Below are 23596 nucleotides of genomic sequence, written 5' to 3'. Positions count from 1 at the left end.
GAGAGCTAGCTCTGCTGTGACTGGTCACTGAACCAAAACATTCACACCAGCACCAATCACAGATCCACCTGTTGCATTCCCCAGCAGCAGATAATCATGGTTTACATCTTGTTGCTGAAACTTCTCAGCTCCAGCAGGAAAAATCCTGAGAGAGGATTTTTCATAAAAGAAATGTCAGTGACACCTGCCTTCTTTCAGTTTGAAGCCATTCCCCCTTTTTCTGTCACTACATGCTCTTCTAGTAAACTCTATCTATCCTTGTTCCAAAAATCTCCACCCTAAACCCTTTTTTTAAAATCCAGAGTTACCTGAAATGAAATTCAGTCTTGTGATCTGTGAGTTGACTGAAAAAATTTTGAGGAGCATCTTGGTTTTTTTTGCAGTCATTGAAACAGAAGTTCACAAGCTGCATTCACTCCTCTGAAGTGGCATTCAACATAAGTGCATACAGATTTTTCATTATGCCAATTTTCATAACACCTCAATTTCTCAGAAACCTCTCATTGTCAATTTTCTTGGAAGTCCAGAGATGCTCTTTTCCACTTGGATCAAATGCAATTTGCATATTTTTGCCCTCTAGTGTTTCTCTCTGTCCAAAAAAATGTGTTTTTTCCCCTAAAATCTCTAAACAAATTAATGAGTCAAGTGCCAACGGCCCTTGTGCCCACCCATGGCACACACACTTCATTCAAAACAGCTTCAGACCTTTTCAGAAGCAATAAAACATAAAAAGCTGCAAACTTTTAATCTAAACTGCTTCTCCTCTGTGGATTTGCTGCAATAATTTCTCTGTAAGGCTTGGAAAGAGGGAAGGGAACAGAGCTGGGGAAGGGTCTGGAGCACAAATCTGATGAGGGAGCTGGGAAGGGGCTCAGCCTGGAGAAAAGGAGGCTCAGGGGGGACCTTGTGGCTCTGCAGAGCTCCTGACAGGAGGGGACAGTCGGGGGGATTGGGCTCTGCTCCCACGTCAGAAACAACAGGACAAGAGGAAATGGCCTCAAATTGCAGCAGGGGAGGTTTAGATTGGATATTTGGAAGAATTTCTTCACTGAAAGGGTGGTCAGGCATTGAAAGGGGCTGACAGACAAAGTGGTGGAATGCCCATCCCTGGAAGTGTTCAAAAGCTGTGGATGGGGACATGGTTTGGTGGGGGCTTGGCAGTGTGTGGTGAATGGTTGAATTTGATTATCTCAGATTGGTTCTTTGATTTACTGATTTTTTACCTTCAGCTGAGGGGCCTGACAGCCTCTCTCACTGCAGCCAAAGAAGCCTGAAATTATTTCAGCTTCACAGTCCAGGAGCTGTGTGTAGCACTGTGTTCCGTGGAAATGAGGGCAGGGGAGGTGGCTGCATGCCCAGGTCAAATGCCCACTCAAAAATGAAGGAAATAAAATCAGACTGTTTGAAATTCTTTGCATGGACTGAATTTTAAAGCTTCCCTTTTTCCCTCCAGTGCTGCCACATTTATGAGACCAAATCCCTGAAAATCAGGACATTTTATGGTGGTATCAGGGGTTACCAAGGTGTTACTTCTGGTTAGATCTCAAGGTATGTTTGTTTAAATCAATGGAAGTTACAGAGGAAAAACTCTCAGCTGTTTCATTTTCCAAACTTCACAGACAGAACTCTGACAAAGGGACAGGAACTTCACAAACAGAATCCCTGAATCCCAAAATATCTCAGCTTGGAAGGGATCCATTAGGATCACTGAGTCCAACCCTTGCCAACTCTGTAGGCAAACTCTTCTCTGGAGCAGCCTCTCACATCCTCAGTGTTTCTAAGATGCTGATTTTGATTTTTAAACCCAGTTTTAGTTGTACAGAGGTTTTGAAGCTTCACAAACTGCACTGCTCAGATATTGTGGGGACTGGACTGGGGGTACAGCATAAAGCTACCAGAGCCAGCAGAATTTTCCTCTTTATTTTTCAGTTCATGCATGTTTGTCAGGACACATGGTTCCATTTCCTGTGGCTCTATCAAAGTGCAGCCTTAAGTAATATTTCTGCCATTTGCTCAGATTCCAGTAACTGCTATTAATGCTTTCCCTGTACCCAAACCAAGTGATTTTCACATCAGATTGAGAAATAGTCTCAACATTTACTAAATCTCACCGTAAAATCTCTACGTGCACTTTAAAACACAAGCAACAAAGTCATTGCACAATTTCCTCTCCTCATAAGGGACTGGGGTTAATTGTAGCCTCTCCTTATTCTGAGAACATTGAAATCCAGCACAACTGTGCAAAGGCTGCATCCAATTCCAGCCCTGACAGGGAAGGAATTTTGCAGGGGTCCCTCAGTGGCTGCTGAAAACAACATCACCTCTGTTCCTTTAGTTCCTACTATTCTCCTTCTTCTTGATGAGAAAACTCAGTGAAATCACACACTCAGCCTCAGGAAAAAACCCAAATCAGGGTTTTTAATGTGGTTTTCTAGGAAGTAGAACATCCCTACAGCCGTTCTTTCACACCTGAGGAACCCACAATGGTGTTTCCTCTGTCTTCTACTAAATGCAGCAGCTTTTAGTCTAATAGCAAAAGAAAACACATAAACTGTGAAGGGATAAGCCCCCCACACATGAAGCACTCATTGAAGATCTTATTAAGGGACTTTTGGGTTTTTTTTGAGGGGTATCCATAATTTTTGAGCTCTACTACAGACAGCTACTGGCAGTTTGTGGATGTGCAGGATGTGTATCAAACACAGGATGGGATGGATGGAGCTGAGATCACAGCATTATTAAAGCTTAAATTGATGGATTTTCCAGGCTTTTTTTGCTTGTGTCATCATCCAGAGCAAGCCTGGCACTGGGGAGGATGAGTAAGCTGATAAAGACCTTTACATGCACTTAAAGAACCCAGCTCTGCTGTAACTGGAAAACCTGAATTATTTAAAACCTTCTGAGACAGCAAGTTATCAACCCATCCACCACAGAGCCAGGAACACTGAAGAGATATCTCACTGAAGAGATACTAACAAGGCTTCAGTGATTTCTACGAAGCTTTCAGGCTACTGAAAGGCTGCTCCTCACTGGTTATTTTTCCCATTTTTGAGCAAAATCTGGCACCTCATGGGGATTGAGTGGCATTGCCTTCATCACCACTTCTAGCAGGGATGCCTGGCTGGGAGCAGCTCAGCTTTTAAAATAGTGTACTGTGAAATGCAAATTTGTGCTCTGGACAATGTGATTACACACCCAGAAAGCTCTGAAAATTCTCTGAGTCTGCTGCTTCCTTCAGTGCTGTGCAAAACTGAGGCTAGAACAGGAAATTTTATCCTGTAAAAGCTTTATGATATTCCAAAAAACCATTCTCACACTACATTAAGACAAACCCAAAGTTTTCTGACAGTTTTGAAATAGACAATATTTAATATTTGGGAGGTTTGGACTTATGGTTCACCTCAAAGAAGCAGTCAGAGAGTTGCCATGGTTTAGTCAGTCAAGTGGAAGTTGCACATTAGATGTGAAAAAATGCTACAGGGAAGATTTCCCTCCCAAATTCAGCTTTTGTGGGTGCCCACATGGCAGCAGGGTGTCTGGGCATGCAGTGGAGAGCCAGCCCAGGCTGGAGCTGCTCAGGTGAGCAGATGGAGGTGCCTGTTGGAAACCAAGCTGATGAAAAGCTCAAAAAGCAAAAAGGTTTTATTGGCTGGCTTGAATTACCGACACAGAGCCCTCTGAGAAGCCCCACTGGATCCCACCTGGCTTTGCCACTTCCCAGTCAGATGAGTGTGGCATTCACATTCTCTGAAAAATCCCTTCGCCCAGGATTTTTCTCCCGGGAAGCTGAGAACCCTCAGAGAAAAAGGAAAACAATTCTTATCTCATTTGCTTCTCCTGTGTTGTGCTCACATGTGGAATGTGGAGATTGTTTACCCACAGGTGATTGTTTCATTGGATTCCGCTGTGAGTTGTTTTCACTCTTTGGCCAGTCAGGGCCAAGCTGTGTCACGACTCTGGACAGAGTCATGAGTTTTTATTATTATCTTTTTAGCCTTCTGTAAGTATCCTTTCTGTATCCTTTAGTATAGTCTAGTATAGTATTCTTTAATATAATATAGTATCATAAAATAATAAATTAGCCTTCTGAGAACATGGAGTCAGATTCATCTTTTCTCTCTGCCACAGGGGTCCCTGCAAACACAATAGATGAGAATCTTCTCCAGATCCTGCATCAGCTGCTAAGAGCCATGGGGATGCCTCAGATCCTCTTGCAGCCTCCCCAGCAGCACCAGATATCTGAGTTTAGGGAAATGAATCAACATCCCAAGCTGGGTGTCTCAACCTTGGACTGACTCCCTCAGAAATACCTACACCCAGCGTGATTCAGCCGGAAAATCAGGTCTGGAATCAGTCCAGATTTCCCAGCAGATTGCTCTCAAGGCCTAGAAGTGCATGAGGTGAATCGCCCTCCTTTGACAGGCTCAATAATGTCTGAACTCATCAAAGCTACAGGAGATGGGATGTTGGCTCATGGCTTTGGATAGACAGCTTCAGAATGGTATAGAGGAGGGGAAGTTTGGATATTTCTCCCAGTAAAAACAGCTGAAAGAATGCCAGAACAGCCAGAAGAGTGAAAACCTGCTGTGAACAGCCAACAGCTCCAGGTCTGAGTGCCACAAAATGGAAGTGGGGTGACAGAAAGTCCTGAGCGGCTGTGAGATCACATGGCCTGGGTTCCAGCCCCTGATGGTCACTGGGACACCAGTGGAAAAAGTAAAAAAGACTTTAAAAAAGTCTGCTATCTGCAGGAAGATTCTCCTTCTGCTTGAACAGTGCAGACCTGATGAATATGACAAGTAGATCACAGAATATCCCAAGTTGGAAGGGACCCACAAGAATCATTGAGTCCAACTCCTGCAGAGACATCCCAAAAATCCCAGACTGTGCTCAACCAGAGGGAGCAATGAGGCTGGAGAGGGGCTGGGAACACAAACCCTGTGAGGAACCCCTGAGGGAGCTGGGGGTGCTCAGCCTGGAGAAAAGGAGACTCAGGGCTGCCCCCATCACTCTCTGCAGCTCCTGAAAGGTGCCTGTGCTCAGCTGGGGCTGGGCTCTTTCTCCAGCAGCACTGACACAACCAGAGCACACAGCCTCAAGCTGCACCAAGGGAAATACAGGTTGGATAGCAGGAAAAAGTTTTTACAGAAAGAGTGATAAAGTTCTGGAATGGCTGCCCGGGGAGGTGGTGCAGTCCCCATCCCTGGGTGTGTTTAACAAAGCCTGGATGTGGCACTGGGTGCCAGGGTTCAGTTGAGCTGTTGGGGCTGGGTTGGACTCGATGACCTTGAAGGTCTCTTCCAACCTGGTCATTCTGGGAATTCTGTGAATCCCTGGGAGTGTTGTCCAAACCCTCCTTGAGCTCTGGCAGCCTTGGGAATGTTCCCATTCCCCGGTGAGCCTGGGCAGTGCCCAGCACCCTCTGGGGGAAGAACCTTTCCCTGATACCCAACCCAAACCTCCCCTGACACAGCCTGAGGTCAATGCAGTTCTACAGGCACCTGTATTTTGGAGGAAGATTTAAACTCCCTGTTTTTTAAGAGGCAAATGGAATGGTGACAATTTATGGAAGGAAAGTTGGAAAGAGAACAGAGAAATCTGCTGCCAGGATTTAAAAGTGGGATGTGCTTAATTCAGAAAACTGAGCTGCTTCTTGTTAGCATCACCTCAGAATTAATGAGGGAAAGATACTAATGAAAAATAGCACAAAAGAAAACTAATGTAAAATAGAAGAAATATAATGAAAATAAAATAAATTTGTAAAATGAAAATATTTAAAATAAAATACTGCTGCTTTAAAGCCATGCCCATTCTTTCTCATAGCCCACAATGAAATTAAGCAGCAGCACAAACAAAGTTTATACCAATACAGCAGGAAAAATGAAATATGGATTTGATTTCTGCAAAGACTAAAATTTTAGCTGGACAAAGATGACACATTTTAATGCAGGTAAATGAGTCACTGACAATGTAAGCAGGGGAAAGATTTAAATCTCTCACACTTTAGGGTGGAAGTCAAACACTAAGGGATATTAGTGAAGCATTTGCTTGAGTAGCAGTACCTCATATTAATTCTGATTTAATCTGTTTTCTGAATGCAACAGGCACTGATCACTCAGGGATAGTGACCCACATGGACAAACTCACTCAGATCAGCATGGCACCATAAAAATGGGTCACCTGCAGCATATCCTTAACCACAGTCAGAAGTAATAAGCTATGCCCAGAAATCATATTTTTAATTAATGAGTAATTTCAAAGAGTCTTAAGATGAAGAACAGAAAATTTATAATCTGATAAAACTTCTTTCCCTCTGCCCTGATCTCCCAGGTAACAGTCTGAAGTTGATAAAGTTTTGGGGACAAAGGCTAGGAAACTCAGGTGCACATTAGGAGCCTTCTACAAGAGACTGATGGGACTGGGACCCCCTGTAAAAACATCTCAGGTCTCTGTAATCAGGCACCCAAACAATCCCACCTCCCTGGGGTGAATCACTTACCTCACCATTCAAGAAGCAGTAAAATACAGACACAAAGAAACCCTGGAAAGAAGAGAAAGCAGGCAATAATTAGGGAAACATTTCAACATTGTCACTGACAGAGGGGATCGTCCCTGCAGCTGGGCTAAAACATCTCTACAGCACCCAATCCCCCTCAGAGGAGCTGCCTCAAGGCTGACAGCTCTGGGGGGACACCCCAGGCACTCAAACAGGGGGTGTTAAATGGCTTTAGATGGTCCCATGAGGGCAAATGCATCATCAGATTGCTTAAATTCACCTGAGCTCAAAGGCTCTGGGCAATCTGCTGACAGCAGTGACTGCAAAGGTTGGAATTCCTGAGAGTGGGATTCTGCCCATGTTGATTTCAGGGCTGTAATTATTATTACCATTAACCATCAGAGACATTACCCAGTCACCAGGGACTCCCTGTGCTTTCTTTCTTACACACATCTTCATAGAACTAATGAGCAATGCAACATTTCTTTGAGACACTGAGCAACAGCAGATAAAAAACACAATTTTAGGGAGTGAAAAGTGTGGAATTACTTCACAGGTAAAGGCTAAAGTTGCTTCCTTGTCAGGTTGAAGGGAACATTTTTTATATTGGATATTCAGCTGTGATTTCTAGCGGGATGCAATCAGTAAGAACAGTAACCCAAGCCCAGATTTTCCAGCAGCATGTTTGTATTGATATCCTGGGTATCAGAGCACTTGTTCCTGCACACAGGAAGGAAAAACATCAATGTTAAACAAATTTCAGGAGGTAAAGCTGCAGGACACACCTGGGCAGAAAGCAGTGGCTAAAGATCCTTCAGGATGTTCAGTTGCTTTTGGGTTTGTGTCAGATTCATGGAGTTGGGGCAATTGCCCACATTCCAATTTCCATCCTTTCCATTCTGCCTTTTCCACCCTGCCAGAGCTCCAGTAAATCCAGGGGAGGGAGGAGATGGGGCTGATGGCTCAGAGCAGGCTGGGCAACACAGCTCAAGTGTGTCTGAAACACTGTCCCTTTCCTCCCAGTGAAATTCCTACCAAAAGCTTGTTCAGTGATCCATCCCTTGAAACATAAATGATCTTTGAACATTAGAAAATATCAGGAATTTCTCTGAAAGCAGCTGGTTAATGTTTTGTTGTCTTCCTTTCTTTTTAACCAACTGGCTCTAAACTTACACTCACCATGTCTTTTTTTCTGAATCAGAGAAAATAGTTAAAATAAAATTCTAACATCCCTTAAAAATAAATATCACCACATTACTTCTAATATTAATTAAAAATTGGGCTGTTGGCTGCACCGAACAGCACATCATTATTGCCCTAACAAGGAGCTTATTTGTACTCCCTTCCCTCCTTCTCTGGGTGCAATGAGGAACTAAAGGTAAGACTGATGGATTAAGTAAACATAAACTCGTCTGGAGACTCTTACAACCCGAGCAGAGCAGCAAGTCCAACAGGTAGGAGCTGTTTCCCTTTGGTTTAGCAGCACTGAGTCCAAGTGTGAGCCCAGTGTGTGCTCTGGGAAGAGAGAGGCACCTCAGGAGGGGACCCTCCATCCTCTCTCAGGCAGGTGGAATAAAGCATCTTCTCTCTCTCTCTCTCTCTCTCTGTTGATTTTATGTGAGGAGCTGAAGCCAGTGCTGAGTTCAGGGAGATGAATCCCTCCAGTCCACAGCTGAGAGGATTTCCCACTCCACATGACTTTCTTGTACATGTATTATTCATGTGTGAACCAAGCTGAGCTATTTGCTGAGAGATGCAGGACTCCAGGCAGCTCTTCCAAATGCAGTTTATTGTATCCAAGAGGTTACAGCAGTCCAGGGTGGTGGGTGACAGAGCTGTGCCTACAGCTGTCAGCTCCAGCTGCAGGCAGGCCTGGAGACCCTTTGGTTTAGGTTACAATGCATTATAGACTTTCCTTTGCTGAGCATCTTAATGCAGAAGAACCAATCTATCCCTTCACTATTACCTATAGCGTATCATAACTACTATAATTTCCGTATTCATGTTACTGTTCTCCAATCACTAAAAGTTAGTACATTACAGTTTAAGCTAGAAGTTGTTTTTCAGTTTTCTTGCAGTGGAAAATTCTGAGACCTTTTTTGTACTTGCCACATTTGCTGATTTGTTCACCTGTGCTATCTTTCTGCTTGGTAAAAACATCTTCTTGCTTGAGATGGTTTATCCTTTGCTCTAAGCCATAAAAACCCCTTCTAACCAACACACCCTTTGCCTCCTTGGTTATCCAGTGAGACTGGCTCAGCGATTCTTTTCTTCTATATCAAAACTTGCTCCCATCTCTATTCCTTCTTCAGACTCTACATTCAGAAATCTTTTCTGCCAAGCATCCATATCTGTGAGACTTTCTTGTCAAACTTTCATCCTTCCCAACAATTTGCAACTATAATTTCTATCACAGATTTCATTGCCTGAAGTTTCATGTCTGAAAAGCAGCGAGGACAGAGCTGTATAGAGGATAGAGCTTTCAGCTGATAAAGCTGCAAGCCTGCTCTCTTACCTGAAAAGACTGAAGGAAGGAATTGAAATAGATGAAAACAATCTGGGAAATGTCATCCTCGCCAGGGTTGACAAAGAAAAGCATGTAGGTGATGCCAAGCAGGGGCAGGAGAACCAACGTGGCCTTGACTGCCTTCCTGTGGGCAGGGAACAGAAAACAAATGAACTGTCACTGTCACATTTTCTGAAAAATCCTCTTTGCCTGGGATTCTTCTGGGAAGCTGAGAAGCCTCAGAGAAAAAGGAAAACAATATAATCTCATTTGCTTCTCCTGTGTTTTGCTGCTTTGGAGATTGTTTATCCAACAGGTGGGTGTTTGATTGGTTTCATGTGAATTGTTTTAACTTAATGACCAATCATGGTCAAGCTGTGTCAGGATTCTGGAAAGAGTCACAAGTTTTCATTATTATCATTTAGCCTTCTGTCTGTATCCTTTCTCTATTCTTTAGCATAGTTTAATATAGTATTACATAACATAAAACATATAACATAAAACATATAACATTTACATTAACATCAACATTACAATAAATTACCCTTCTAAGAACATGGAGTCAGATTCATCATTCCTCCCCACGACAGGGGATCCCAAAAATACCACATGAACACAGGGAAGAACAACCATGGAAAGGAGGAGCATGGAAGGAGTGCCACCCTCCGTGCCTGAGCAGTCCTGCCCACCTGGGAAAGTGTCCCAGGACAGCCTTTGAATCTGCTGCTTCTCCCACACTCTGCACTCAAGGGCGTGAATGGGAACCTTATTTTTATCCCTTTCTTTCTTCTTCCCTTTCTCTCCTGCCAGTGAGGCTTGAAGCCCTGGGATTCTCTGCAAGTTTGCTGAGTGATTTCTGACACTTCAGGGAGATGTGATCAGTGCCCAGCTCAGCTGAGACCCACTCTGTGCCCATCATTTGATGCTGTCTGCAGTGTAAACACTTTCTGCAACATCTGCCCACCCAACTCGACCGCTCAGGGCTGTCTTAGGAACCACAAATCGCAAAGCAGGTGATGAAAGAGTGATCATCAATAATCATCAGTGATTAACAGAATTATTAGGGGCTAATCCTTATTATTGGTGCTGTAACAGCGTCTTGGGGTGTCAGCTGATAGCAGCATGTCATGGTATGAACACAAAGGCTGAAATTTGGGTAAGTCTGTGTAAATCCCTGGATAATGCCATAACAGGTAGATAAAGACAGGCAGGGGAGCAGAAAACCAGTGTCAGGATGAAGTGACAGCCTTAAGGAACCAGCTGCCACACTATTTAATATCTGCTTAGCAAAGGGCTGCACTGCTCTGCCTCTGAGCATCAAGGCTTTGCTGGAATTCTAAAGGTTTCCATCTAGGCTGTGGAAAAGACAATTCCCTCAGAGAGCCTGCAAGGGTAAGATCATTGTCAACTGTTCAGGAACAATGGCAGCTGCTGTAGATTGATTCACTCTAATGTCTCTAGTGCCTCCCTGCAAGCTGCAGAAGGGATAAAAATGTACCGAGGTTTGAATCAGGGCTTTTTCAGGCCAGTTTTAGTTTTGTGGCATGAGGTTTGAGCAAGAAAAAGGGGTGTTTCTTCCTTCATTTCTCAGGAAATGTGCAGAGAAGGACCTGAACTTCAGACCACTGCATGAACTCCACTAACAAAACCCTGACAGGAGCAAAAGGAAGGAATCAGGCAAACCAACAAAACCCATTACTGCAGCAAAACTGCCTCCAAAGTGCAGCCTGATTTGAGGACATCCAGATGCAACTCAGCTTGATATGCTGAGGTTTTATCCAGAAATGAGTTAGAGTGACTGATCTCGCTCCACAAACCCTGTGCCATTTCCTACTGCAAGGACCTGCTAGTCCCTAAGTCCTCCAAATACCTTCCAAGATGCTGCAGATGACAAGAGGAGGGCACTCAGCATCTCCTGGCATCTGAGAATTTGCTTTTAGGCTGTTAAGGATGATGTAAGCCCACACAGGTGCCTGAGGGGGCCAAGCCACCTTCCCTCCTGCCTTTTCCTTTCTGCCATCCCAGTGCTTGTGGGGTGCTGCTGGGTGTGGGAACTGATTTCCCTGAGAAGCCAAACCCAAATGAAGGCACTGATTAGCTGAGGATCAGTTCTGTGATACAAGCCACTGAGTGGTTACACTAATTCTGGCAGCAGCTGGAAGGAAGGGGCACAATCACCCCTCATTTCCCTCCCCTACATTTTAAATGGAACATTAAATGCACTCACTGTATGCACTCACTAATCACAGAATTCCAGGATGGTTTGGGTTGGAAGGTTAAAGATCATCCAGTTCCAGCCCCTGTCCATGGCAGGGACACGTTCCACCATCCCAGGCTGCTCCAAGCCCTGTCCAACCTGGCCTTGGCCACTTCCAGGGATCCAGGGGCAGCCCCAGCTGCTCTGGGCACCCTGTGCCAGGGCATCACCACCCTGACAGGAGAGAATTTCTTCCCAACATCCATCCAGACCTGCTCTCTGTCAGTTTGAAGCCATTCCCCCTTGTCCTGTCACTCCAGACCCTCGTCAATGGTCTCTCTCCACCCTGTTGCAGGCTCCCTTCAGGCCAAAATTGTCACCCCAAAGCCTTTTCCGGGCTGAACAATCCCGACTCCCCCGTCCTCTTCCCACAGCAGAGCTGCTCCATCCCTGGGATCATTCTGATGCCTCCTCCGGACTGGCTCCAGCAGCTCCAGGTCCCTCCTGTGCTGGAGAGCCCAGAGCTGGATGCAGCACTTACTCTACAAACACTTGTGTACACACAGAAATGGGTAAATCTGTCCTCACATGAGACCAAATCCTTCAGATTTCACGGAGAGGAGGGGATTCTATGTGTGTTGGTGCCTGAAGTGAAATGGAGTGGACAAAAAAAATGCAGACAGGCTTTTCTGGAGAGCCTGCACACATAAATACTGTGGGCCTAATTTATGAGCTCCACCAACAGTGGCGTCTGGAAAGACACAGATGGGACAAGGACAGGACAATCAAGGCAGAGCTTTGTTAGCACCAGAAATCACAAGCTGACTTACCTGTACTGGATTGTTTCTGAAGTGGTTGAAGCTCTCAGCTTTGTCATTAAAATCCTAACTATGTTAAATAGAAATACAAAATTGATCTGGAAAGGAAGGGAGAGAGAGGAATAAAAAAATGCAACCAGTCAGTAAAATAATTGCTTACAGGATGTGATACACCTTAAAAAGAACATTTTATAGTTTCAATCTTACTGAAAACAGCCTTTTGGCTTTACCACTGATTGCAACAGACTCAGAAGTTTACTAGAAACACCAGATGATACAGCAAACATCCAACACTCTTAATGCTTCCAAAACAGCAGTGAAAATGGAGTACATCATTATTACCCTAACAAGGAGCCTATTTTTACTGCCTTTTCTCCTTTTCTGGGCGCAATCAGGAACTAAAGGTGGGATTGATGGATTTGCCACTCCCCTTTTCAATCTGTTGAGCTGGTTAATTATTGTTTGTGCTGCAGCCTCCTCACTGAGAATTGATATTTGCTCTAATTACTGTTGTAGCATGTGCTGGCAACTTTCTCGCATAGTGCAAACAGAAGATTAAAGACCCAACCAACTGAAGAGAAGATTGATTTTTAGACTGTGATCAGTGGAAGGGCTTGGCTCTTAGGAGCAGGTTTGGAGTTGCTTTCAGAGCATCAAGCAGGGCAGCTTACATGGGTCTGTCCCAAAGCTGTCAGAACTACACAACTGCTGAGGTCCCAGCACAGCTTGGGAGAAAATATTTACCTCACACACAATCCCAGGGGCTCCTGGCATTTTTCAGCCCCTAAATGGAACAATTCTGTGATTGACACCTGAATATTTACAAACACCCAGCTGAGCTGCCAACTGAAAGGTGTTCTCAAAATATGCTCCTTCTTCCCCCATGCTATGGGGGGTATTTCAGTGTTTACATATCTTGGCATCCATCAGAGCATTCCCTGTGGCTCCTGCTCCATGGCTCAGAACAAATGGAGCACTAAAACACCTGAGCAGACTCTGGGAGACCGGCAGCAGTGGGAATTGTGTAAACACCCTACGTGAGATACAAAAATGCTGTTCTAGGAGTTAACACGGCGTTTTTGGAAATGATTTCCTCAGCAGAGCAGGGCCCTGGGGAGTACGAGAAGTAAACAAAGCACGGCAGCCTGTGTGTTTGTTCTTCTCAGATTTGTTTTTTGTCATATTAAGAGCTTGATACTGGTTCATGCTTTATTTATCAGAGACAAAAGCAGCTCCTTATCTGTGGTTTGAGTTGAATCTTAAACTCCTCGCACTGGTTCCTTCAGGAACACAAAGAGAGATGTTCAGGCAGACTCTGCCCAGCAGAAGGTGAATGGAGGTGACCTTCACCCACAGAATGAAAACTTCCCTCTCTGCAGTTCTGCTGCTGAATCTTGAGGTCCTCTATCAGCTCAGAGCCATGCTTGGCTTATTTCTATCAAGGATGCAAAAAAGGCACCAATCCAAAATGTGCCAGTTTTGCAATTGTAATGAAAAGTGCCAGACTGAATTACAGACTCCAAGGTAAGAGAAAATTCCAGATATCAGTGGGACTGATCACAAGGCATTATAGTGATGAACTGGGCTGAAGAAGGCATTTCTAGTTTCATGAGTCCTGCTTCAATGTGACAGCATCCTGCCATCTGAGCTGGAAATTCAAATTGCCACAGCCTGCATCAGAAAATGAGGGATTCTGGCCTTTTGTGAAATTCATTTGCAGAGGCGTGATTCATCAGTCCAGAAGAATTGCTAGCTGAAAATTCTGGGAGTTCTTTCACCAGAAAAACTCTCATTCTATAAAAGTCTGGTTTTAATTCTCCCAGTTCAGCTGCCCAAGCCCAGAGCAGAGCAGCACCTGAGGCACCCCCAAAGCCTGTGAGTGGCACTGGCACATGTGACACAAAGCTGGTAAAGATCTCACCTCTCCATAGGAGCACCAGGAAGGCAGATTCCTCAGTGCTGGCTTTTAAAAAACTGCCCAGGTATCTGAGAAACCCTGCCAGGACATAATTTCTAAGTCCATTTTTTAGGAGAGGGTAACAGCAGCATTGGCCACTCAAACTGAGTCCTCCTCCTGAGTAACCTCATCTGAAATTCAGAGTGACTTTCACTCTGCTTCTTCCATCATTGTTGTAGTCTTTTACCAGTCTGCCTTTATCTGCAAACCAGAGAACTGTTTTTTTTTAAAGGCTGGTGAATGGGACAGGTGGTAGGAGAGTATCCTGAGCTGGAGGGAAGGTGCTGGAAAAATGGGTCTTGTGTGTGTGCCCAAGAGGTGATGGCTTGGATGCAGGAGTCAGGAGAATCCTCTGGCCTTTTCAGTGCATAAAAGGAGCTTAGAAAAGTAATTCACAGCTCCTCTGCCTTTAGAATCTCCTTTAGAATGTGTGAAGCTCCTTCAAGGCTTGGCTTTCTGTTGTCATCTTATTGCAGGGGTTCCATACTCTTGTCTCCTTATCCCAAAAGTTTCAGACCTTCTTGGTGTTTCTCGTAGGCAACTCCTCAGAGCACTGACTCCTTCACAAAGCAGCCAAGTGACTCCAATTCCCTTCTCAACCAGCCACCTCACTCTTTTATAGCATCTTTGTCTCATTGCTTACAGCTGTGGCCTGTTAAAGTCAGGCCTGCTCCTAATCTTTGATAACTGGCCCAGCTGCAACTCCTTATGGGCGAGATTACTTTCCACAATATCTTTATTTTCTTATATTCTATCTCCCTACAGTTTTCCACTTTCTCCTAAGTTTCTCTGCCCAGCTGCTGCTGCAGCAGGACAGGACATATATACAGCTCTGTTACACACACAGCTCCTGCTGCTGGCTTCATCCCACAGTTTCTCCAGGCAAAGGAATAACTGATTCTTCCCCATTCTGGATTTAGTATCTAAGAGAAAAAAGCCAAGTGACTTGGCCTTGGCTATAAATCAATTCCACCCCAGAGTGAGGATTAGAAGAGCAAGAGCATAAGGAACTGAGTTGGACTGGCATCATTGCTTGTCAGATGAAGCAGTTGGTTATCCCAAGATCTATTTGTATTCACTGCAAAGAAATGGAAACTTTCAACAGTTGTTCATTTGACATATTTTAAATGAGTGGTTTTGGACTATTAGGGCTTGGACTTGAAGCAGCTGCCCACACAAATCTTCCACTGATCTTCAGGTTATCCCATGTGAGCTTCAATGAAGTGAATGGGGTTGTGTCAATGAGGTTCTGAGACATTACAGTCTATGGAAGCTTAAAAATGTTTTGAGGCACCATCATTTTGTCTCTATTAAGGTTTCTCTGAGAGATCTTTGAGACTTGGATAGGGTCACCCCTACAATGCAGATCTTAGCAAGCAAAAAATCCAAGGGAGAAGATGAAAATGTGGTCACAGCAAAATGCTTATTTTTGGTTTTCCCTTCTAGAAACACATTTCAGTGTGTTCACTTTTAATGATTTCTTCAAAAAACAAAAAATAAAACCCAACAACTCACTCTGATGCCTTTTCAGAAAGGCACTCTGGACTCTATTTCAGAAAGAAACTGGCTCAGTAGGGTCTTTTAGCAGCACTCAGCTCTGAAGAAACTATTTTAACTATTTCTGAATTGATCTGAAGATCAATTTTCAGTGCATAATCAGATGGGGTTTTAATTGTCTGTTTGTCCTTGCTGGGCCAAGCTCATGGGGATGATGGGGGCAGTTTGCTCAGGAGAGGGGACATGATCAAGCAGGGAAGAGGCTGCTGCACACACCCTGCAAGGGCTGAAGGCTGGGACATGAAAATGGAGCTGTTTTCTCAGCTGGACAGAATCCATCCAGTTCTAGTGGCTACCAGAGTGAGCCTGATTTACAGCACAGCAGATGAAGGCTCTGCTCTTTGTTCCTCAGCTGGATCACAGTGTTTCAGGGGCAGAAGGATCTCACGCCACTGCAAAGGGAGTTTTCCTAGGAAAGAGCCTAAGTGCTGTATTAACCAAAGTACACAATCATTTGTCAAGGACTTCTTTGTTATTATGGGAGCTCTGTGTCAACAGATTAATTCCTCAGGGCTGGGCAGCTCTAACAAAACCCACACATCAGTTCCATCAATGGAGACCCAGGAAAGGTCATTTAAGAGACGTAATGATGAAAGGCAGTGCATCCTTTTTATTTCTCTTTAGGCTCATTTTCTATTTTCATTCATTTCTGTTTATCCATGTTTTCTGCTTCCTAATGGAAAACACAACTAAGGATTTTTACCTTGACATTTACTGGTAGATAAAATGAATCCAAAAGCAAAGTCTTGAAGATAGAACAAAATGGCTTGTTTCTTCTTCTCCTTTATTTATGCTAAGAATATCATTATTGCTGGAATAAGACCCTCTCCAAGTACAGATGGGAAAGAAAAAAGTTTTCATTTCTTGCCAGAAGTTTAGTCTTCCCATTTCTAAATTGAGATGAAAATTCAGACCCCCAAAATGGAGTTACAAGCCAGTGATCCAGAAAGCATTTGAGCCATCTGTTTTGGCACTGTTCTATCATAACCTGAACACACGAGCCCAGAAACTCTTCTTAACCAAAAGAAACTTTTCAGTAAATGATTTTGGTGGTAAAATTTTTCTCTCATAAAAAGCAAACTCCAGTTGAGAGGAAATTTATCTCCCTTATCAAGATGAAATAGCCAAAGTGCTCAAAAGAGGCAATGCTGAGGGCTTCTCTGCAGTTTTCCCCAAGCCCAGGAGTTTAAAAGGGAGGTCATTAAGCTCTGCTCTTTCTTTTGAGAATTTAATGGACAACTGGCTTTTATTTTGCTCATTTTCTGCTGGGTTTTGTATTCCATGCTTCATAGAAAGCCTGTGCTCCTCTGCTTCCTAGAATGTTTGTTCCTCTTCACTCCCAGGAACCATAAAAATGATTCTATTTAGATTTCATATTTTTATGCAGTGCTGTAAAATCACCTCAGGGTTAAGCAACCCAAATTGGGATCAGAGCAGTCCTTTGAGTGAGAGCTCTGGATGCTGCCACCCTGACCTCAGATGAGCACTCTGCCCGTTAATTAATGCTTTGTTTTAATTGTTCTACCATGCTGGCCTGACCTGATCCTCAGACAGAGCTTTTTATCACAAAAGTTTCCTTTTCAAAGGTCACAGGCACCACAATGAGTCCTCTGGGCAAAGGGCTGGAAAACACTTTTATGCACAATCAGGAATAAGGATTCCTGAAATCCTTATTTGATTAAGAAATCCTTATTTGATTTAAAAAATCTTAATGTGATTAAGAAGAATGAACATTACACAAACAGAAGTAGAAATTTCAGGAAATTTGTAGAAGGTACAGGGTATTGGACACCTTGCTGGGACTTACTGACTCCACAGCTACAAAATATGAATAGCAAAAAGTCAATAATAGCAATGGTGGCAAAACTGGAGATAAATTCTGGGCTGTAATCAAACCAGCACATTATCTTTGTGCTCTGTGCAGCAAGCACAACCTGCATGCAGAACAGCAGAAATGATGATAAAAGTCCTGCAAGAAGAACTCAAGGATGTCAACAGGTCATGAACTGCAAAGCTGCAGCAGTGGAGGAACTGCTCATCTTTAGAGAAAAGAGATTTAAAAAAATCAATAGGAAAACTAATTTGATCAGTGTTTGAGAAAAAACGTAAGCCATTCAGATAGGAAGGAGAAGGGGAAATGAAAAAAATATATCAATAGTAATAATAAAATCTCAGTCTCTGAACAGAACAATGCAGAAGTGGAAACAGAAGTGTGAAGAGAGTCAGTAGAAACCAAGAAAATATTCAGAGAAGCAATTGTATCAGCAAGGAGGATGGTACACAGGACTAGGGAATGCTTTTCAGCCAAATAAACCCCATAACTGAAATGTACAGAGCTACATACACAGGTGAGATAATTCTTTACATAAAACAGTGAGTGAGAAAACTTTGATTTCTTTAGAAGATCAGAAAAACTTCAGCAATGTGGGACTGTGGTGTCTGAAGTGGAGCGTGACAGATCAAAATAACTGAAGGCAGTGACAGGACAAGGGGGAAGGGTTTCAAATTGAAATAGAGTTGGTTTAGATTGGATATTAGGAGGAAATTGTTCCCTGTGAGGGTGGGCAGGCCCTGGCACAGGTGCCCAGAGCAGCTGTGCTGCCCCTGGATCCCTGGAAGTGCCCAAGGCCAGGCTGGACAGGGCTTGGAGCAGCCTGGGATGGTGGAAGGATAAGTCTCACTTATGAAAAGTTCCTTTTTGTCAATAAATCAGCTGATTTTGTTGATAAGCTTAAGCACCTCCACTCTCTGATGTGACAAACTTTAAAAACACCCTGTCTTTCCACAGCCTTGGTTCTGAAAAACTGAACTAACTCAGGTATTCACTGATTTTTTTTCCTGTCAAGTCCTTCGAGATCATCAGCCAGTGGTTGCTGCATTGAGATACTGATATTTCCCATAACCTGAAGCTGGTCTGGACAAATTCTTTGTAAAGAAGAGAAACAAGGTGTGAAGGGAAGAGTGATGTGGCTTGGGAAGTCCTCTGAATGAGTCAATTAGAGAACAAGGGAGATCCAGTGGACAATCCTCTGAAAGGAATTCAAATTCCAAACTCCAGAGGGTCCCAGAGAAATTTGGCTGTTGCAGGCTTGAAGTGAAGAGCACTGTGCATAAGAACACAAGGAAAAAGGGCAGGAATACATATATATATATACATATATCCTCTGAAAGGAATTCAAATTCCACACTCCAGAAGTTCCCAGAGAGATTTGGCTGTTGATGGCCTGAAGGGAAGAGCACTCTGCATAACAACACCAGGAAAAAAGGGCAGGAATACATATATATATGGATATATACACATATATTATTCTGATTTCTCAATGGAAAGAGGCTAGCAGCAGATCTGTGCTGTTCCACACCAATCTCAGCGACCTGTAAAAGAGACTGAAGAACAGGCTGACGGATTTTTAGTGGCACCAAACTGCTCAGAGCAGCAAAAATCAAGACTGATTGCAAAGAGCTGTCCAGGGACTGAGTGATCAGGGAATAAGCTGGCACAGGAAATCACCTGATGGGAAGGTAACACCACGGGGGAGACAAAACAATCTCAGCTTTCCATGGAGGGTTATGAGCTTTGGGAGTTTTCATTCACAAAAGAAATGCTGGAATTACACTCACTGGCTCCCTGAAAACCTCATCTCAGCTCCCAGCAGAAGAAAGGAAACAAACCCACCTGGAATTACTGAGAAAGAAAAATCCAGGCAAGAGGGTGCTGAAGTAAAAATCCATTTGTGTGGTCACACCTTGATTACTGGGGCCAGCTTTGATCTTTCCACCACAAAAATGCTGCATCTTTAATGAGCAGCACATCATAAAGACCTCTTGGCTATCTGTGGTTTTCTCTCCTGAGCAAAATCCCACACTGAAATAAAGATCCTTAACTCCTCTACTTGTCATCCAGGAATCTCAGAGCAAGGGAGGATAATTTTTAAATAGATAATTTTAAAATAGATAATCATTAAAGTGGCTTCATAGCTGGGGATGCTGAGCTTTGAGCAGCACTCTAACTTATTCAAAATTAAATAAATGATGAAGGAAGAGGCAGAAGTGAACCCCAGGGCCTCCCCCACCTCATACACCCACTCACTGCAGCAGCTAACTGGTTGTAGTGAATTATTTTCAACCAGACACAAAAACCCCCAGAGGCTGCAAAACTCTTCAGTTCTTAAGCACAAGAGGGAAAAAAATCTATTAAAGCTGAATGAAAGGTTTTTGGGGGAAAAAAAATTTGATCTGCCTGTTTGAAAAATTATGAATTTATACAGTTTTAACTCTGAGAAATATTGCAGAGCAGTTCATAGCTGGGGTGAGCTCACAGCAGAAGTCACTGAGGGAAAAAGCAGCTCAGGTGCCTCTGGTGCCTCTTCTCTGAGACTTCTCCTCTGACCCTGCTCTGTTTTTGTGGTTCAACAGTTCTTTGGCAGTTTTACACCTCAAAGTGAACACAAGAAATGTGTTTTCCTTAATAAAATCAGGAGGATTCACTGATTTTATTAAGGAATTCACTTCCCTGGTTTTTTTTCCCAACCCTTTGCCTCTTCTTTAGCTTCAGTGATTATAACTTGGTTCTGTGATTCTGAGAAAAGAATTAAAAAACCCCAATGTGCTCAACTGAAGAGAAAATATCTAATAGAGTGTGTCTTTCCAGTGCTACGAGAAGTTAAATTTCAAAGCATCCAATGTGCTCAATTATTAGTTCTCTTGTGGGATATGTAAAAGTCAAAATCCATTCAGAAATGAAACTAAAAAAAATAAAAGATCATTACCTAAATTTTCTCCCTCAGATGTTTTGTCAATAAAAATACAGGCTTCTTGCCCAATATACAGAATCAGCACTTATATTCAGTTTCCTTTTTTTTCTGCAATTTTCTCTAAAATAGTTTCCCTGTTTTCAGCTCAATCTCTGAGCTCCTTCTACACAGACAAGTAGAAAATCAATCAATCAATCAATCAATCAATCAATGAAACAACTCCACTGCTTCATTCAAGGTTTTGTACCCAAGATACAACACAATAATGTGATCTGGAGATGGACTTGAGGGCTGCCACCATGATCAAAGGCCTTTGTGTGGCCAATCTTTATTTCCCAGTGAGGCTTAGAGCTCCTGCACGACCTGATCCTTGTGTTACACCATCCTGTGCTGCAACAGCTCAATGCACAGAGGTGAGAAAATGAGAAATCAAAACCAGTGGAAATAATTGTTGACACACACAAAAAAATCTTTAAAAATAATATTTCAACAGAATTGCATCTTTAGAAGGAAGTTTTATCCCTCTAAGAATATTCAGCACTCCAATCCTATTGCCACTGGTTGGTGCAATGATGCTTCTGGAATGCACCAAGATGTGTCCAAGGAGTAACCAAAGCTCACCTCAGCTGGACACTGAGCTCTTGCCTCTTCACTCAGCTGGGTGAAGGCAATTTTAACTTTCCCAGGTACACAGGATCTGTAATTTCATAGAGTATTTAGAATTTGTGCTTTTAGTGTTGGTCCTCTTTTGGAAATAACACCAATTTCTTCTTGTAACATTCGTGTTCTTTATTCTTCCAGCAGAGGCCTGGGATAGTTGTCCCACAGAGTTGTCATAGAATGGTTTGGTATGGAGGGGACTTTAAGGCCCATCCTGTTCTACCCCCTGCCATGGGCAGGGACACCTCCCACCATCCCAGGGTGATCCAAGCCCCATCCAGCCTGGCCTTGGACACTCCCAGGGATCCAGGGACAGCCACAGCTTCTCTGGGCACCCTGTGCCAGGGCCTCACCACCCTCACAGCAGAGAATTTCATCCTAATATCCCATCTCAATCTACTCTCCATCATCTCCAAGCCATTCCCCCTTGTCCCATCAGGCCTGTGCCCTGTCCTGTTTGTTCTTTCACAAAACAGAGCTGCAGCTCCACGTCGATTCCTCATTAATTCAACTCCAACTCGTGAGCAGTGACTGAAAGATGTCTCAGAACTGTCCTCTTTCTGAAATCCCTGTGTTTTCCACTTGTGGTGGGCACTGCTCACTGGAGGGAAGAGGAAGGCAGCACTTTGTGCAGAGGCAGAGACAAAATCCCATCTGAGGGCAGTGATGTCTGACTGTGCTGCCCCGGGTACATGGCACATGTCAAATTCCAGTGCTCTTCATCCAGCACTTTTCACAGCATCCTTGAAAGGGTCACGGACTCCAATAACAGCAAGTGATGCTTCAGTCATTACCTCCAGTTTTAATTTATTCACATAAAGATCAAACAAGTGAGCATGTCAAGTGGCTCTAAGACACCGTGGGCTTGTGGGTTTTAATTAGAAACACTCCAAAAATGAACTGACAGTTCAAATAAAAAAAAAAAAAAAAAAAAGCAGGGGAGCAGATTTTAGGAATCAGGATCGTGCTGTAACAGGAGGTTTCAGATTTGCAGTTTAGATTTTGTTTGCAGAGGGATGCTTTCCTGCCCCAGCAGTGCTCTCTGAGGGGAATAACCCTAAAGTGAGGGGAGGAAGGGCTTGCCCTTAAATTGAATCAGCTCCTTTCCACCCCACAGTGCAATTACTGCTGTTACCTCATTAGTGTTTCAATTAGGGCCCAAGTGCAGGCAGACCAAGGCAGGAAGGTTCAGTTCAGTGTCAGCTCTGGGCTCTTCATCACTGGCCCAGTTCAGAGGGGGCTCAAGGCTGCTCCAAACTAGAGGCAGATATAATGATCTGTACACAAAATGGCAGCCCTCAACCATACCTCCATCTTCTGGATCTCTCTGGGGTCTTTAAATATTTACAGTGCTGTTCTGGGGAGAAAGAAGCCATTTTCATGACTCTATGGTATCTGTCAGAGGTGCTACCCAATGATTTCACAGATCCTGTGGACTAAAGGGGTTATAGAAAATTCAGAGTCACAGATTGCCAGGCAATGATGTGAAACCCAAATGCTCCAAGCATCACAAATCTCCCACCTTGTGTTGTCTAAATAGGATTTATTTGTGAGGGAATCTCTGTATCAATGAGGTCAATTTACTGTGAGGCTCTTTCTGGTTTTGTGATGGCTCCCTCAGCAACACAATTTATATTCTGTATATCACACCCATTGCTATTTCTCTTCTTACAACATAAAGAAAACAATTTTTTACATAAAAGTATATTCTATTATGGGGAGTTTTTTCCTCTTTTAAGGTGATCTTTTTGCTGTATCTTAACAATTAACACAGAAAAGATTGTTAAGATTGTTAATCTTAACAACAGAAATGAACTCTCCTGCTCTCAGGACACACACTCAGATCAGCTGCTGGGCAGCACAGAAATGTTTTTCACACTGAATCCCATGAACAGGGCACTGACAAGGTGAGAACATGAGGCTCCTTAGCCCTGAGAAAGCTGGCAGTGGTGCCTCTTCAGGAGCATTGGCACCTTCCCTGTGGGGGCTGGAGTGACATAAGGGACAGCTACAGCAAACCTTGTGTCCTGGGTTGTAAGATAAGTGTGTATTCTATCCCCATCTGTCAGAGGTGGGGCAGTTCTCTCCTGTTCATGGGGCAGTTTTCTTTATCTCTCCCACAGCCAACCCTCCCTCCAGGAGATCTCTGCTGTCCATGGCCACTGAGTGTCCCTGCAGGGCTGATCCAATTCCAGCATCCCATGGGGAGATGCTGCGCCCAGGGGAGGAGCCAAGCATTCCTACCTGGATCCAATCTGAGCCTGGCGCAGCACAGCAGCCTTTGCCCCCTGCATTGCCAGAGGAGCAGCTTTCTGCTGCCCTGCATTGCCAGAGGGAGCCCAGGCCCAACTGCAGCAGCCCTGGAGCTGCAGAGGAAAACTCCCCCCTTGTGCAGGATCCCTGCTGCAGCAGCAGCACAGCTGGCACTGCAGGAGGGCTGAGCCCCCATGGGATGGGGCTGTGCCACCCCTGACACACAGGGGGGACAGGGCACGGTCTGACTCTGGCAGTGGTTTGTTTTCTTTTTTGTACTACTGCATTTTTATTTTTAATTTTCCTAGTAAAGAACTGTTATTCCTACTCCCATATCTTTGCCTCAGAGCCCCTTAATTCCAAAATTATAACAATTCAGAGGGAGGGGGTTTACATTTTCC

The 23596-nt window shown here is 43.8% G+C and overlaps 1 protein-coding gene across 1 annotated transcript in view; it reads right to left on the bottom strand.

Annotated features, from left to right (window-relative positions):
- The window catches only part of CRHR2 (corticotropin releasing hormone receptor 2), a 108726-nt gene that overhangs the window by 12656 nt on the left and 72474 nt on the right, over nucleotides 1-23596 (bottom strand). The window contains 3 exon segments of the mRNA XM_005424328.2: nucleotides 6500-6541; nucleotides 9012-9147; nucleotides 12030-12115. Coding sequence (XP_005424385.1) covers nucleotides 6500-6541; nucleotides 9012-9147; nucleotides 12030-12115 — 264 coding nt within the window.

This window comes from Geospiza fortis, unplaced genomic scaffold (assembly GCF_000277835.1).
Source record: "Geospiza fortis unplaced genomic scaffold, GeoFor_1.0 scaffold182, whole genome shotgun sequence".
In the NCBI taxonomy this organism is placed as follows: Eukaryota; Metazoa; Chordata; class Aves; order Passeriformes; family Thraupidae; genus Geospiza; species Geospiza fortis.
Note: the sequence above shows the minus strand (reverse complement) of the source record. Positions and strands in the feature narration are given on the sequence as shown.